This window comes from Hyaena hyaena, unplaced genomic scaffold (assembly GCF_003009895.1).
Source record: "Hyaena hyaena isolate Hyena2069 unplaced genomic scaffold, ASM300989v1 scaffold_100, whole genome shotgun sequence".
Lineage (NCBI taxonomy): Eukaryota > Metazoa > Chordata > Mammalia > Carnivora > Hyaenidae > Hyaena > Hyaena hyaena.
In genome coordinates this window covers 564858-580408 of record NW_024080732.1, presented here as the reverse complement: position 1 = coordinate 580408, position 15551 = coordinate 564858, and the positions used below count along the sequence as shown (strand labels likewise).

The 15551-nt window shown below is 36.2% G+C and overlaps 1 protein-coding gene and 1 long non-coding RNA gene across 3 annotated transcripts in view; one reads left to right on the top strand and one right to left on the bottom strand.

Moving 5' to 3' along the window:
* Positions 1-15551, top strand: part of KAT6A (lysine acetyltransferase 6A) — a 104285-nt gene that overhangs the window by 55824 nt on the left and 32910 nt on the right. Inside the window, exons 3-8 of one of the 2 annotated variants that reach the window (XM_039235580.1) lie at positions 1454-1562; positions 5800-5915; positions 6520-6601; positions 8870-8984; positions 10312-10628; positions 13617-13735. In XM_039235580.1, the coding sequence (XP_039091511.1) occupies positions 1454-1562; positions 5800-5915; positions 6520-6601; positions 8870-8984; positions 10312-10628; positions 13617-13735 (858 nt within the window). Of the gene's footprint in view, positions 1-1453; positions 1563-5799; positions 5916-6519; positions 6602-8869; positions 9006-10311; positions 10629-13616; positions 13736-15551 lie in introns of both variants that reach the window. The other variant, XM_039235579.1, reaches the window with a different exon arrangement.
* The window catches only part of LOC120233992, a 53572-nt gene that overhangs the window by 14666 nt on the left and 23355 nt on the right, over positions 1-15551 (bottom strand). The window contains exons 3-4 of the long non-coding RNA XR_005528960.1: positions 3253-3371; positions 334-620 (exon numbers count right to left, since the gene is read on the bottom strand). This is a non-coding gene — a long non-coding RNA (uncharacterized LOC120233992). The remainder of the gene's footprint in view (positions 1-333; positions 621-3252; positions 3372-15551) is intronic.

Sequence of the window (15551 nt, the reverse complement as noted above, 5' to 3'; positions counted from 1 at the left end):
TCCTCCCAAGCTTGATTCTATATTTTCTTTGAACATCCTCCTCAGGGGCCTTCCCTGTCAAATACCTCCAGGAGAACTTGAGTCTGGGAAGCCTTTCCTTGTTACCCATTTCCCCTACTTGATTCCCCTCCTCCGTTGTTTCCCATTGTAACACTTCTGTCATAGCACATTTGATTTGTTTTCACCAATAGACTAAAAGCATCTTGGGGTCTTTATGTCTCTGTCCCATTTAAGTGGTTTAGATTTGATGGAGATTGCCTCCAGCTAAGCACATCTAAAATCGGACTCAGCATCTTTGGTTTTCTTCTGATTTTCTTCTTTAAAATGACTTACCTTTCACACCATCTTTTCATTAAGTCAGTCTTATTAAACTCATTTCTTTTTCTGTCAGCTTCCACAACTAGTTTATTTCTAAATCCATAGCTGTTTTTTCTGTTCCATTTTTTTAAAGCTTTGGCTCAGGTTCTTCTGTCATCTTCACCAGACTATTGTGGTCATTGTTTAAATGTTCTACCTATCTTTAGGTTTCTCCCCATTTGTCTTGATACTGCTACTGGATGTTTTGTCTCAAATACAGGTGATTATCTCTTGGTTCAGTAGCCTTCTATTCAGTTCTCTTCCTGCAAGGTAAAATCCATCTTTATAAGACATTCAGTGACAGCCTTCACAAACTGAAGTGATCTACCCTCCCCTATTACTACCACTTATGAGAGAAACCATATCCTTTAAGCACTGGCTTTAGCAGACTGCACACCTCAATTTATCTTATTTGTACTACTACCTGTACTGGCTTTCTCTCCATTCTTTGTGCTGGAGGGGAGGGGGACAGTTGTAGAGGAACATATAAGCCTAGGTTTAAACCCAGTTTTAACAATTGTTTTAGCTATTGTCCTTGGACAAACTTCTCAAGATCCCATAACCTAGTACAAGTACTTAATACTTATCATCTTCCTCTTCCAATCCTTCTCCTCCAAACTACAACTGAAATTTATCTTTTATACATGTACTGAACACTTATTGGTTGTCTTTTCTAGCACTTAATGCCTACCACCTTATATGGTGTTTATTTCTGCACATTATATCACTTCTCTGACACCTCATACCTTTTAAGGGCTGATGCTGTGATTTCTTATGCCAAATTCAGTTGAATTTTTTCAGTCTTAGATGAAGGATTTGCTTTGTCTAATCCATATTGTGACATTTAGTTTCTGAGTAACACAAATGGCTGTGATTTTTTTGGACCAAAGTTGTCACTAGAAGGACTAGTTGTAAAGGCCCAGCCAAAGCAGGCTTTGTTAAAACTCCTTTAGCTGCAAATCAAGGAGAGTGATACAGTTGTCTTAAAGTTACATGAAACTCTCATAGGAATTTAAAACTGTAATTTTAATGTCTTTGTATTAATACTATTAAAAAAAGTACTCGTACCTGAGTGAATTGTTTTTTTTCTTTATAGCCCGTTGCTGAACCAATCCCCATCTGTAGTTTCTGTCTTGGTACAAAAGAACAAAACCGAGAAAAGAAGCCAGAGGAACTCATCTCCTGTGCCGACTGTGGCAACAGTGGTATGTACTCTCCTTCTGATGTGTGCTGTCAGGTGGGAGGGAAGTGTATTTAACTGAGATGGTATCCTTGATCCTTATAAAACAATACTTTGATTCTGATTTTAGGTAACTGAGATGATCTTCTAGGTGAGGGAGGGATTTACATGTATAGTTGACATGTTTTATTCAGTTAATTTAAATCAGGTCTTAGTTTTAGATTTTTGTTTTTTATAAAAATCTTTCCATAGACTTATTTTTTCTTCTTGATCTTTATATTTGACTATCAAACATCTGTTCAAATCACAGCAATCAGTTTGAAATTATTGCTAGCTTCTTTAATAATCACTACTTATCTTTCTTGATTTATGCATCAGGCTTTATGAATAGAACCGGGATGATAACACATTTGTTCTTCTTGCTAGAAACTTACATGTGTCACATTGGGAAATGGGATGTTGACACTGCAATTTAGTGAGCTGTGTGAGATCCTGAGCTCTAAAAAGATTTTTCAAAGACTCTCCTAGTTTGTCAATTCTAGAGATATTCTTGGTCTATCTATATTTTCAGAATTTAGAAGTTTTTGTAGGAAGGCCTTAGTAAATCAACATTATCTTTGATCATTGGCCTAATTTTCCGTGTTTTATATCTATAGCAATCATGATTTAGTCAAGAAACCAGAAATCACTCTAGATACTTCAAGAGGAAAGAAATTTCATACCAGAACCAGATATTTGTGAAATTATTAGAAGGGCTGAAGAGGAGAGCTCTAGGCTGGGCTTTAGGGACCGATCTTGGAATATCGCAGAAGTGACCCACCAGGGGAGTCACTATATCTGCCTCCATCTGGAAGAGGTGGAAGCAGGAGGCTCCCGCAGGACTGTAGCTGGATGTTGAGAGGCTGAATTTGGCCATCACCACAGTTCCCTCCGGATGGCCACGAAGGTGAAAAGTGGCTAGGTACCAGCAGTACCAGTCTTTGTTTTCATTTTCTCCTTTCAGAAAATCACTCAAACACATCCAGTTGGTAGTCTTAATTCATATCTAGAGCCAAGCTGCAAAGGAGTCTAGGAAGTATAGGTTTTAGCTTTTTGGGTTTTATTTATAGGCAGTTTTAAAAGAAGGTGGGAAGAGCTCTTGAATCGTAGGTGACCATATTCCAGCATAATAATCACAGCCATAATGAACTCTGGATGGATTTTACAGTTAAATATAAACCATAACATCATAAGATATTAGATAAAAACAAAAGTTTGTGACATATTCTACATGCCTTGATTTCCAAACTATTTTAGTAGGAGAATGCTTAAGAAATTGTGTGGGAGCCTAAATACATAAAACAGATAAAAATCTACTCAGGTGAGGTGGGAATAAAATGGGAGTGGAAGGAGAGTTGCGGTAGAGCCCTGCTTCCTAGGAAACATTATATTAAGGTGGCCTCTGAGTTCTCTGCAATTTGAAAACAGTAGAGGGAATTTTTAAAGAACTAGTAGAACAAATAACTATTGGTTACCTATTGCTGTAGAAGCGATCTACTCTAAAACATAGCAGCTAAAAGCAACAACAGTTTTAATTCATGTTGTTCCTGTTGGTCAGGAATTTGGGAATGGTTTACCTGAGTTATTTTGACTTGAAATCTTTCATGAGGTTGCAATCAAGATTTTAACTGGTACTCAGTTATCTGAAAGCTTCCATTCCATGATGACTCACTTACTTGGCTGGCAAGTTAATGCTGCCTGTTGATAGGGAGCCACAGTTCTTTGCCATGTGGACCTCTTCATAGGGCTGTATGAGTGCCCACAGTTTGGCCGCTGGATTCCCCTCAGCAGGCATCTGAGAGAGAGAGCAAGGAAGAATCTGCAATATCTTTATTACCTAGCCTTAGCCTGTCATTGTAGCACACGAATCAGCCCTATTCCCTGGGGGAGGGAACTACACAAGGTGTCAATTGGTATTCTTGCCAGAAGGCAAGAATGTTTTGAGGGCAGCTTGGAGCCGGAGTATTACAGTAGGCAAGGAAGAAAACTATGAACATAGTTAAGATTTGACATTTGACATTTGATCCTTTCCAAAGGGAGGACTAAAATACCCAAAATTTTAAAAAGCAAGAATTGTTTGGGGAAAATAATTGCATTAAATATGATAAAGGGCCAAAAGCTATGAAGAGTGTGGTTACATTTCTAGTATAAAGTCCAAAGGGCAGAGCCTATGAACAGGTAGTTTATATGAAAGTTAACTGTTGAACATATTAAAAAGAAATTTTACCCAAGTAATTATAGACATGCACACCAGCACAGAAGTGAAGTGTCATTTTATAACTTTTATAATAATAAAATTTGAAAGATAAAAGAGCCCAAACCTAGAACTGATGAAGTTGTGGTAAAACATTTGTAGTTTCCTGGTATATTTCTTTCATTTCACTTACCAGCCCCACTTACAGGGATTTATTTTAAGGAATTCATTAAAAAGAAGGACGGGGCGCCTGGGTGCCTCAATTAGTTAAGCATCCAACTCTTGATTTTGGCTCAGGTCATGATCTTACAGTTCGTGAGATCTGGCTCCATGCTGACAGCTCAGAGCCTGCTTGGCATTCTCTCTCCCTCTGTCTCTGCCCCTCTCTTGCTCGCGTGGGTGTACTCACTCCCTCTCTCTCAAAATTAATATTTAAAAAAAACAAAAGAAGGAAAGAATCTGTAGATCTAAAATAATTCGTTGTAGTGTTCTATTACTGGCAGTAGTTTAAATAGTTAACAATAGGGAAGTGCTCAGGTACGTTATAGGGAATCAATTCAGTTAGTGTAAAGAATATAAATAGAAAGTTTACTTGACTAAAAGGATGAAGAAAAGAAAACAAAACCGTGTATACTCTATAATTAAAACCATGCAAGGACCTTTAAGAAGTCTACAAAGGAGAAGTAGAACAGGGAATGGCTAATCTAAGAAAAGGTAATGAGATTTTTACACTTTCTCTCCCATTTTCCTTTAATGTCAGTAATTTTTTGATAATAAACTTCATATCATCTCATAAAAGAGAAATTTATTTAGGAATAGAAGGGAGAAAAAGTAACCAGCCTTTTTCTCACCAATGAAAAATAAACATAACCAGCTTTTAGAGGAAAGGGACAAATCTTTCCAGAGTGAGGGCAGATTTACTTTTCTAAAAGTTTGAGAATTAGACGGATACTAACTCTTTTGGAAGAGCAAAATTTTTTCTTTTGCTGTTAATTTTGATCACAATAGAAATATTGCTTAGGTATTAGTTTTTAGCTTGAGTACCTTAAATCATAAGGAAGTAACTTACTTTAAATGATGGGATTTAATAGAAATATATTTTTATTTTTTATTTTATTTTATTTTATTTTATTTTCTAGGAGAGAGAGAGAGAGAGAGACAGCGTGAGCAGGGGAGGGTCAGAGAGAGAGGGAGACACAGAATCCGAAGCAGGCTCCAGGCTCTGAGCTGGCAGTCAGCACAGAGCCTGACACGGGGCTTGAACCCACGAACCGCGAGATCATGACCTAAGCGAAAGTTGGACGCTTAACCGACTAAGCCACCCAGGCGCCCCAATAGAAATATATTTTTAGTTATAAAAGTAATATGTTATTGCTAAAAAATTGAGAGAAGAGTATAAAGTGAAAGGTAAAATCCCTCTTCAAAATGTTTATAGTTTCAGGCACCTGGGTGGCTCAGTCGGTTGAGCGTTCAACTTCGGCTCTGGTCATGATTTCACAGTTCATAGGTTTGAGCCCCAAGTTGGGCTCTGCGCTGATTGCGCGGAGCCTGCTTAGGAATCTCTCTCTCTCCCCCCCCAGATTTATAGGTCTCTCTCTCTCAAAATAAATAAATAAAAAACTTTATAAAAAATATTTTTAAAAATGCAAAGTGTTTATAGTTTCATATCTTAAGATATTACAGTTGCAAACAGTTTTTGTGTATCCCTCCAGAAATGGCCCGAGCATGTTATATATTGGCATACATATAAGCATGTGTGCACCCGTGATGCTTTAATGCACTAAAAGTTAGGAGTTTGTCAGGTGTTTTATAATCACACCAGGGAGGTGGTATACTCAATCCTACTCAGCATCGGTACAGCTGAACTGGAATTCAGTCCTGATGAGACACGTGTCGCAAGCTTCCAAGAGCGTCTCTTCTTTGATAAATATTTTGATTTAAGGTAATTGCCTTTTTCTTCATCGTTCCTTTAATACAGTTACAAAATGATTCTTGATTGTTTCATTTGAGAATTTTCCCCTCTTATTAGGTCATCCATCCTGTTTAAAGTTTTCCCCCGAACTAACGGTTAGAGTGAAGGCCTTACGGTGGCAGTGTATTGAGTGTAAAACGTGCAGCTCCTGTCGAGATCAAGGCAAGAATGCAGTGAGTATCTTTGCTTTCTGATGTGAGTATTTCATTTAGAAGTAGAGTGTACAACTAGTATTTTCCTCTAAGTGTTGTTGATTACTTTTCAATCACTTGGTCCAGCAGAATTTGAAACACTGGTCCCATTCAATTACACATCATTAGTTTAGAATACTTGCTATTTGAGACTTGGATTCTTTCTGAGTAGTTTCTAAAACACCTTAATTCTATGTTTGCAGAGGGACTAAGCTACTTTAAAGAAATACTTCTGAAATTTGAGTAGTATGGAGGCATTCATTTAGGAATGCTCAGTTAGTGTATTAACTGCAAATCATCCTTTTATCTTTTAAATTAGAACAAACTAAAGTTAGCTTATATCTGATTACTGGATAAACTTGAAAGTTAGGAAACTAGTTCTTTATTAAAGATTAGATAAAGCAAAACTTTTTGCTAACTCAGTCTGTCCATTTACTCAGTTTAATGCAGACTAAGGAAACTTTTACTATTATAGGAGCTCATCATCTTCGTGATATCATTGAGGCTTCCTAGGTTTTATGAAGTTGTGATCCTGACATGTTTTTGTTTCTAAGGTTAAGTAGAACTGTCCCTTCTCTTTTTTTAGGATAACATGCTCTTTTGTGATTCTTGTGACCGAGGTTTTCACATGGAGTGTTGTGATCCACCACTCACCAGGATGCCAAAAGGTGAGAAATACTTTCTGAAATCAGACTAGCACTGTAATGGGCATGTTAGTAAAAACACTTTTTATCCACTTTGTTAACATGGAAGAATAATTTCCATCTTTCTCTTGGGGTTGTATTAGTAGGAAAAAAGCTGGCACCCTAAAGGTGGGGACAGTCTGTGTAGGCATCCTAACGTTCCTTTGTGTATGGATTCAGTATTATTTTCCTCTATTTTCAATGTTTAAATTATCCATGGAGAGTGAAGTGGTTCATTTATGAACAGTGGCCAGTCCTATAGCTAGAGGACAAAATACTTGCCTTATGTAACTTTGAAGTATCTCTTTCTATACAGGAAGAAATGAAATTGTATTAGATCATGTTAATTATATCAATATTGGTTATTTCACTGTTCGTCACCTTTGAAAGGCCTAGAGCCTTTTTAAAAATATAATAAATTGTAAATAAATAATTTTTGTGCGCTAAATCATAAGAATATAGCTTAAAGCATTCTATTCTTTTGATTCCTATTCCTTGACAAATATTTGGTTGGGATGTAACTGCCTGTTAGTTGAACTTCCATCTTATTATATGCTTATAGTTTTTTGAAAAAAAAAAAATTCACTTATCTCCTCCTTTGCCTTATCACAAATTCCATTTTTAACTCTGATTTTCTGACATAATAGGTTTCTTAAGTAAAATGCTTATAGAGTATTTGGTAATTTCTGCTAGGAAAAAATTTTCCTGTGGATGGAAAGGGACTCAGCCTTAGATGTAGTTAAGTTATTCCACTTAGAATCTTACTTGAGTCTCTTCTTATGTCACTCTGTTGGTTGTTAGCTTCTGAAAAGTCTTAAATTTTTATGTATTGGAAGAATAAATAGCCCCTTTGCTATATGTTCCATTTACTTGGAAGTTTGGGCAAAAGGTCTCCTGAGAATCCTCCAAGAGAAGAAAGACTTTTTAGGACTTCACGTCTGTGTATTTAATGTCTATGAAAGAAGTTTTATAGCAGCTTAAAGCAGGAATCATTTTAGTTTGAAATAATTGCAGACTTACAGTAAAGTTGCAAAAATAGTACAGAGACTTCTTATTGTACTCATTACCCAGTTTCTTCTAATGTTGACGTCTTTTAAAACTGTAGTATAATTACTAAAACCAGGAAACTAACACTGATATGATACAATTAATACAACTATAGACCTTATTTGAATTTATGGTCCAAAATCCAGTCCTGGATTTCATATTGCATTTAATTGTCATGCTTCCTTAATCTTTTCCACTCTGTGTTAATTCCCTAGAGTGTCTCTCCTGACCTTGACACTTTTGAAGAATACTAGTCAGTGATTTTGTAGAAAGTTCTTCAATTTGGGTCTGTCTCTTAATCATCATCAAATTAAGATTATGAAGTTTGAGAAGAACACCACAGAATTGATACTGTGCCTTTCTTAGGGCATTGTAGTACGGGTGTGTAATTCTAATATGTCTTATTACTGCTAATGTTAACTTTGATCACTTGATTACAGAAGAAACCTGACCTTAAAGTTATTCTTCTTCCTCTTTGTACTAACTTCAGCATCCATCAGTGATTCTTGTTTGCACCAGTTTTACTTTGGTGTTTGCATAATGATGATTTTTTTTTTTAGCTTCCATCATCCCTTCTATATTTACTAATTGGAATTCTGTAAAGAAGGGCTATCCCTTTTCCCATTTATTTATTCAATTATTTATATTCCTATGGACTCATGGGTATTTATTTTATTCAGTGGATTATAATCCATTGATGTGATTATGTCTTTTTTTTTTTTTTTGCTCTGAATGACCCAGATTTGACTATTGGGAGCTCCTTCAAGTTGGCTCATAGGTCCTTTTGACATGCCTTCCTCATCTTTTGGGCACTTTTCCATTTTCTGGCACCATGACATGCTCCAGGTTATCCAGTATTTTCCCTGCTTCAGTCCTGGAATTCTCTGTTACTTAAGGAAACCTGGCTTCTTTTCTTGTAGAATCTGGGTGCCGGGTATAAAGCAGGGTTGTTTTTTTTTCTTTAACTGAGGATCAGTGGACTTCAACTATATGTGGGCTTCAGAATACTTGTGCATCCTTTCTAATTGTATGTAGAATTTTGTGTGTATATATTTTTGGGTTTATTTTTTTAAGGGGCTGTCATCAGATTTTTAAATAAGAGTTTTTGACCTAAAAGTGGTTAAGAGCTACTGGGTTAGAGTATCTGAATTCTTTCAGTGTATCTGTGTCTATTGTGCTTTTGTGTGAAATTTAATTTTTTTATAGGTATGTGGATATGTCAAATATGTCGACCTAGGAAAAAAGGACGAAAACTTCTACAGAAGAAGGCGGCACAGATAAAACGGCGCTATGCTAACCCAATAGGACGTCCAAAAAACAGGTTAAAGAAACAAAACACGGTGTAAGTTGTACTTGTGGCAAGGTGAGGGGAGCAAAGGATAGGGTTTCTCTATAGTGTAGGAGTCACTTGTTTGCTTTGTGAAAAAAAATTTCAGTTGTTACAACTGTCACTTTTATGTAATAAAAAGGGCTAATATTTACCAAGCTCTTAATAAAGAGTTAAAGTTAGAACAAAGTTATTAAAGTTCTGAGTGTCTTACAATGTCTTAATCATTTAGTTTTCCCAACAACCAAATGAAGTAGATACTGTTGTTACTCTTATTTTTCAAAGGAGGAAACTACATTTTATAATAAGTGTTGAACTGGGATTAAAACCCAAGTCTGACTCAACCACTGTCTTATATTGTTCTTCTTATGTAAACAAGAAAGAAAAAATTATGTTATTATAGCATTTCACAGATTTCTCATGTAGTCTCAGTAGTTATTTATATTAGGTGTACAAATCAATGGGTACCTTATTCTGCTCAGGTCATAGTTAAGTTGCATTTCTGTGTCCTGATATAAAATAAAATAATGTATTTTTCATCTATTAGCATAAGTCAGGAATATAATTACCCCTTGTGGACTAGGAAATTGGGCTTTGTCTGGAGGAGGTTGGGCAAGATTCAGTAGCTAATTCTGTCTTTTTTTTTAATGGAGTATTTCTCTAAGTAATTCCTTTTTGATGAGATGCAAAATATCTTTAAGCCTATAAACCTCTATTCTTAAAAATTTTACCCACCTTTTTTACACTTAAGAAAAAGATGGCAGTCGTCATAACTGAAAGAAATGGGCATTTGCAGCTGGAAATATACAGCACTAGGATTGTATTATATTTTAAATCTTAAATCTAGGCTTTACTATTCCTATAGGATGATCTTTTGATTTTTAACTTTTAAAGGGTAACACATCCTTGTGTTTAGAAGTAAAGTGTAACTGAGTTGGTACAGAGATCTTAGGACTTTATACTTGTAAGGGTATTAGTTGTCTAGTCCAACTCTCATTTTATAGATGAAGATACAGCTGTTCAGATAATGGGATTTCTCTAAGATGTATAGCTGGAAAGTGGCAGAATTATGACACAAACATACCTTCTGACTCCCAACCTAGGATTCATTTTATTATAAAATATTAGGCTTCCTGGAAATAGATATTTCTAATAACATTATTTCTCATTCCCTAAAGTATTTGATTTATAGAATATTCTTGACTATGGTTTTTTTTAAATAAAGCCATAGGTTATTTACTAATTACTTGTATATTAAATAGAAAGCTTTTTAAAAATTTCTTTTTTTAATAGTTACCCTTTTCCCTCTTTGATTCTTTAGATCAAAAGGTCCCTTCAGCAAAGTTCGAACTGGTCCTGGAAGGGGTCGTAAACGTAAAATCACTCTCTCCAGCCAATCAGCATCGTCATCAGAAGAAGGATATTTAGAGCGGATAGATGGCTTGGACTTCTGCAGAGATAGCAGTCACCCCTTGAAGTTCAACAAGAAAACCAAAGGGCTCATTGATGGCCTTACCAAATTCTTCACCCCTTCCCCTGATGGGCGGAAACCTCGAGGGGAAGTGGTAGACTACTCTGAGCAATATAGAATCAGGAAAAAGGGCAACAGAAAATCAAGCACTTCAGATTGGCCCACAGGTAAAAGTTCACTTAGAAGCAAAATATATTCCAAAAGTGCATTATTTGGAATAACATTAGTTATCTGGAATAGATTTATATTTGATTATTAAACATTGGTTATGGAATAGAAGAAGATATTAAAGATGCCTATTTAGATGAAAGTAATGCTGCAGTGAACATGAGGGTGTACATATTTTTTGAATTAATGTTTTGGTTTCTTTGGATACATACCCAGAAGTGGAATTGCTGGATTGTATGGTAGTTCTATTTTTAAGTTTTTGAGGAACCTCCATAATATTTTCCATAGTGGCTGTGCCAATTTATATTCCTACCAGCAGTGCACAAAAGTTCCCTTTTCTCCACATTTTCACCAACACTTGTAATTTTTATTCTTTCTGATAATAGCCATCTGACGGGTGTGAGGTGCTGCCTCCTTGTGTTTTAGATTTGCATTTCACTGTTGATTAATGATGTAGAGCATCTTTTTGTGTACCTGTGGCCCATCTTTATGTCTGTAGAGGTAAAATGTCTGTTCAGATCTTCTCATTTTTAACTAGATTGTTTGTTTTTTGCTATTGAGTTGAATGAATTCTTTATATATTTTGGATATTGACTCCTTTTTGGATATATGATTTGCAGATATCTTCTCACTTAGTGAGTTGCCTTTTTATTTTGTTGATGGTTTTCTTTGCTATGCAAAAGCTTTTTAGTTTGATGTAGTCCCAGTTGTTGATTTTTGCTTTTGTTGCTTTTGCAACAGTTAGAGAACCTAACCCTGAGAAGGAAGTAGGAAAGTCTCTGGAGGTTGGTCGCCTGGGTGGCTCAATCAGTTAAGCGTCCGACTTCAGCTCAGGTCGTGATGTCACGGTTTGTGAGTTCAAGTCCCGCATCGGGCTCTGTGCTGACAGCTTGGAGCTTGGAGCCTGCTTCAGATTCTGTGTCTCCTTCTCTCTCTGCCCCTTCCCCACTCACACTCTGTCTCTCTCTTTCTCAAAAATAAATGAAAACCTTTTAAAAAATTTAAAAAAATAAAAGTCTCTGAGGAAAGTAGAAGAATGAGAATGGACTCTTGGATCACAAAGGCCAAAGGGGTAGTGAGTGTCTCATATACTGCAAGAGAATTTCTTAACTTTGAGTTCCTTCCTCTGAATTTCCCATTGATAGTTGTATTCACTGTTTCTTCATTCCTGCTAATGTAAATGGTTGATTGGTCCAGCACAGGGGAGGAAACCCTCATCATTATCAGGTTCCCCTTTTTATGCTGTATTGATTGGCTTTTCACTGGAGTGGCAATCAGCTAATTATTCTTTAAGGATTCAAGTACTTTTCATGTCTTTATCAGCCATGTACACTCTGTCTGAATATGTTTATCTAAGAAAATATGCAAGCCATTTAGTTTGGACTTAGGAGGAAAGAATCTAAAGCAGATTCTAATGAAAGGCATTTTTGAATTAACTGTTTCATTGGAGATGGATTATTATAAGAATCTCCTGGAAAGTTTTAGAAATAGAAATAATTAGAGCAAATGTATAAAGTATATGGAGAATCAATATTGACTTTTCTGCATTGGTGTGAGTTTTTACTATAATCGGCTCTGTAAGTTTCTTATGAATTGTAGAGTTTAAAGAATAGTCTGCACCATGTGATAGAATGGTACTGAATGCCGTACTAGATCCTGGCAGTCTGCATCCATCTGTGTCGCTCACTAGGGGGCATTAAAATCACATAGAATCTTCAGATATGTACTTTTCAATTTGGGAATATTTTCAACAGTGAGTCCTTGTCCTTATTCTTCTTATACTAAGCGAATAGGTGTCTGTTGACAGCCTATATGCCTATTTAACTTGAAAAAAAGTGTCTTTCTAGCCATACTCCTACAAAGAGGAAATTCATCCATCAGCAGTATCATATTCAAATGCCAAGGGTTACGATCTACATAATGCCCCTAGTACTGCTTTCATGAATTTCCTTGCCCATGTGAGGAAGATGCATCATTTATGGATGATTATTATAAATTCTCTTACTTACCTAGAGGATTATCATCTGTGATCCTCAGATTTGTGGAGTTCTACTTTATTTAAAAGGACACCCAGAATGTGTGGGGAGTTACTATTTCAAAGGTTATCTTCCTGCTGAGATAAGAATGTACTGGCCTTATAAAGATTGTGGAATCATTGAGAATTATAAAAGGAACAAATTTTCCCTATTTTGGTCCCATGTAATGAAAATAATGTCTTGAAAACATAAACTGCTAAAACATAAACTTTTTCTATACTGCCCAAGTATGAAAAAGCAACATTTGAATGTTGATATGTCAAATTCATACTAAAAATTTTATATTCAGATTATTTCAAAGTAAGTTTCATATTCCTTAGACCTTTATTCTGCTTTTGTATTATTATTTTTTAAGTTTTTATTTAAATTCCAGTTAGTTAACCTACACAGTATAATATTGTGTAATATTAGTTTCAGATGTACAATATAGTATTTCAACACTTTGGTACATAACCTGGTGCTCTTCAAATTTATATTATACTAAAATATAATGTCTTAATGAAGTTGAAATTTAGTTATGTAATAATTTTAAGAAGTTTTAGGACAGTTCAGGTTTTCCGTCATAAAGCACATGGACTGATAACATCTTTCTAGGTGTCCGTTTACTCTTGTTCTCTTCTTTTGTAATATTAAGGTCTTCAAACTGAAATAAAACTTTTGAAACTTTTCCTAATACATGTATTAAACAAAGGATAGGAGCACCTGGGTGGCTCAGTCAGTTAAGCATCTGACTTCGGCCCAGGTCATGATCTCGCGGTTTGCAGGTTCGAGCCCCGCGTCGGGCTCTGCTGACAGCTCAGAGGCTGGAGCCTGCTTCAGATTCTGTGTCTCCCTCTCTCTCTCTGCCCCTCCCCTGCTCATGGTCTGTCTCTCTGTCTCTCAAAAATAAATAAAAATTAAAAAAAAAAAAGGATAAAATTAATAACATGTGAGCCCTTTCTTTATGTGCAGACAATCAGGATGGCTGGGATGGCAAACAAGAAAGTGAGGAACGGCTTTTTGGGAGCCAGGAAATCATGACTGAGAAAGATATGGAATTATTTCGTGATATCCAAGAACAAGCACTGCAGGTAAAGTTGGATATGCAGAGTGGACAATTAAATAATTTGGTCATGGATGAGGAACAGGGTTAATTGTATTGGGATAAAGCAGTAAGTAACAGCAATTCATTCATCTGTCTGATCTGCAGATAGATGTGGTTGTGCATATATGTAGTTCTACTTGTTAAGGTATTCCTTTTAAACCCATTGTGACTACTTTGGTTTTGCAGATAAACAGAGTGCTTCTGACTACCAGTATTAAATGAGTTTGGTTTATTTTCTGTCTTATGTAGGAAGAAGAGTTTGGGATTTGACCAGCAAACATACAAAAACTGAGCTTCTTTCAAGTGATAAAACACCCATTTTCATTACTTCAAGAAATATTTATTAACCTCTTGCCTTAATCCTTTGGGACATGTAGCAAAATATAAATGTATAGACAAAGAACCTGATTAGGCTTCAGATGCTGAAGATGCCACAGTGAATGACAGGATTCCTTCTCTCAAGTATAGTCCTGGAGAGACTAAATGAATAATTTCATTCATGTGAAAAGTTTAATTATAGGGTACATGGTGTTTTGGGGGAGAATAGGGAGCAAGCATTTGTCTAAGCCTGGGGAGATCAGAGGATTCGTTGATGGGAAATACTGCTTGAGCTGGTCCTAACAAAGAATATGTAGGAGTTGATCCAGATGACGCGGAATGGGGTCCCATATAATCAGAAGGATTTCACTGGCTCAGATCCATTGAGGTATTATTCTCTTTCTGTCTCTATCTCATACTCCATATTTAGTTCATCAGAAAATCCTAATAGTTGCCACCTTCAAAATATATCCAGACTATGACTACTACTTACCACTTTCACATCCACTACCTTAGTCAATGCCACCATTATCTCTTGATTGGGCTATTGTAATATCTCTAGACTAATCTCGTTGCTTCTACTTTTGTCCCTCACCCTAGCCTGTAGTCCATATTCTTTATACAGGGGCCAGCGTAAATTTTTTGAAACTTAAGTTGGATCATACCACTCCTCTGCACAGAAAATCTTAAATGTCTTTCAGTCTTGCTTAGAATTTTTAAAAACCAAAGTCTTTACTCTCTTTTTTTTTTTTTTTTTTTTTAAAGACCTAGTATCCTCTTGTGCCTGCCTTTTCCTTTAGCTACTTGTTTTGTTCTGGCCCTTGTTCACTCTACTCCAGCAGCAGGCCTCCTCTTTCTCAGGCACACCAAGCACACTCCTGTCTGGGAGCCTTTGTACTTACTGCTTCCTCCGCCTGGATTGCTGTTCCTCTAGTCTAGATGTCTAGTCGGCAGGAGTTGGAATAATAGGGGTGCAAAAAGAAAGATTGATAGAAAGAGTTAAAAGGGATGCTGAGCCTTGCGGAGGCCAAGTGGAGACAGTGTAAGTTTGTATCAACAGTAATCTGGGTGTGTTTCTTGCACATTTTATTAAACTTGTGATTGTCCATGTGTATATCGGCACCATGGAAATAAACAGCTAGATATATGAATTCTAATTTGTGCTTATTTTCATTAGCAGTGCACTAAAATTCTTTTTTTTTTTGTTTGTTTTTAAATATTTATTTATTTATTTATTTTACAAATAGTTTATTGTCAAATTAGTTTCTACATAACACTCAGTGCTCATCCCCAAAGTCCCCTCCTCCATGCCCATCCCCCCCTCCCCCCCACATCCATCAGTCCTCAGTTTTTGTCAGCATTCAAGAGTCTCTCATGGTTTGCCTCTCTCCCTTTCCCCCACCATTTCCGCCCTTCTTCTCCCCCTTGTTCCTCCGTCAAGTTCCTCCTAATCCTCCTATACGTGCAAACATATGATATTTGTC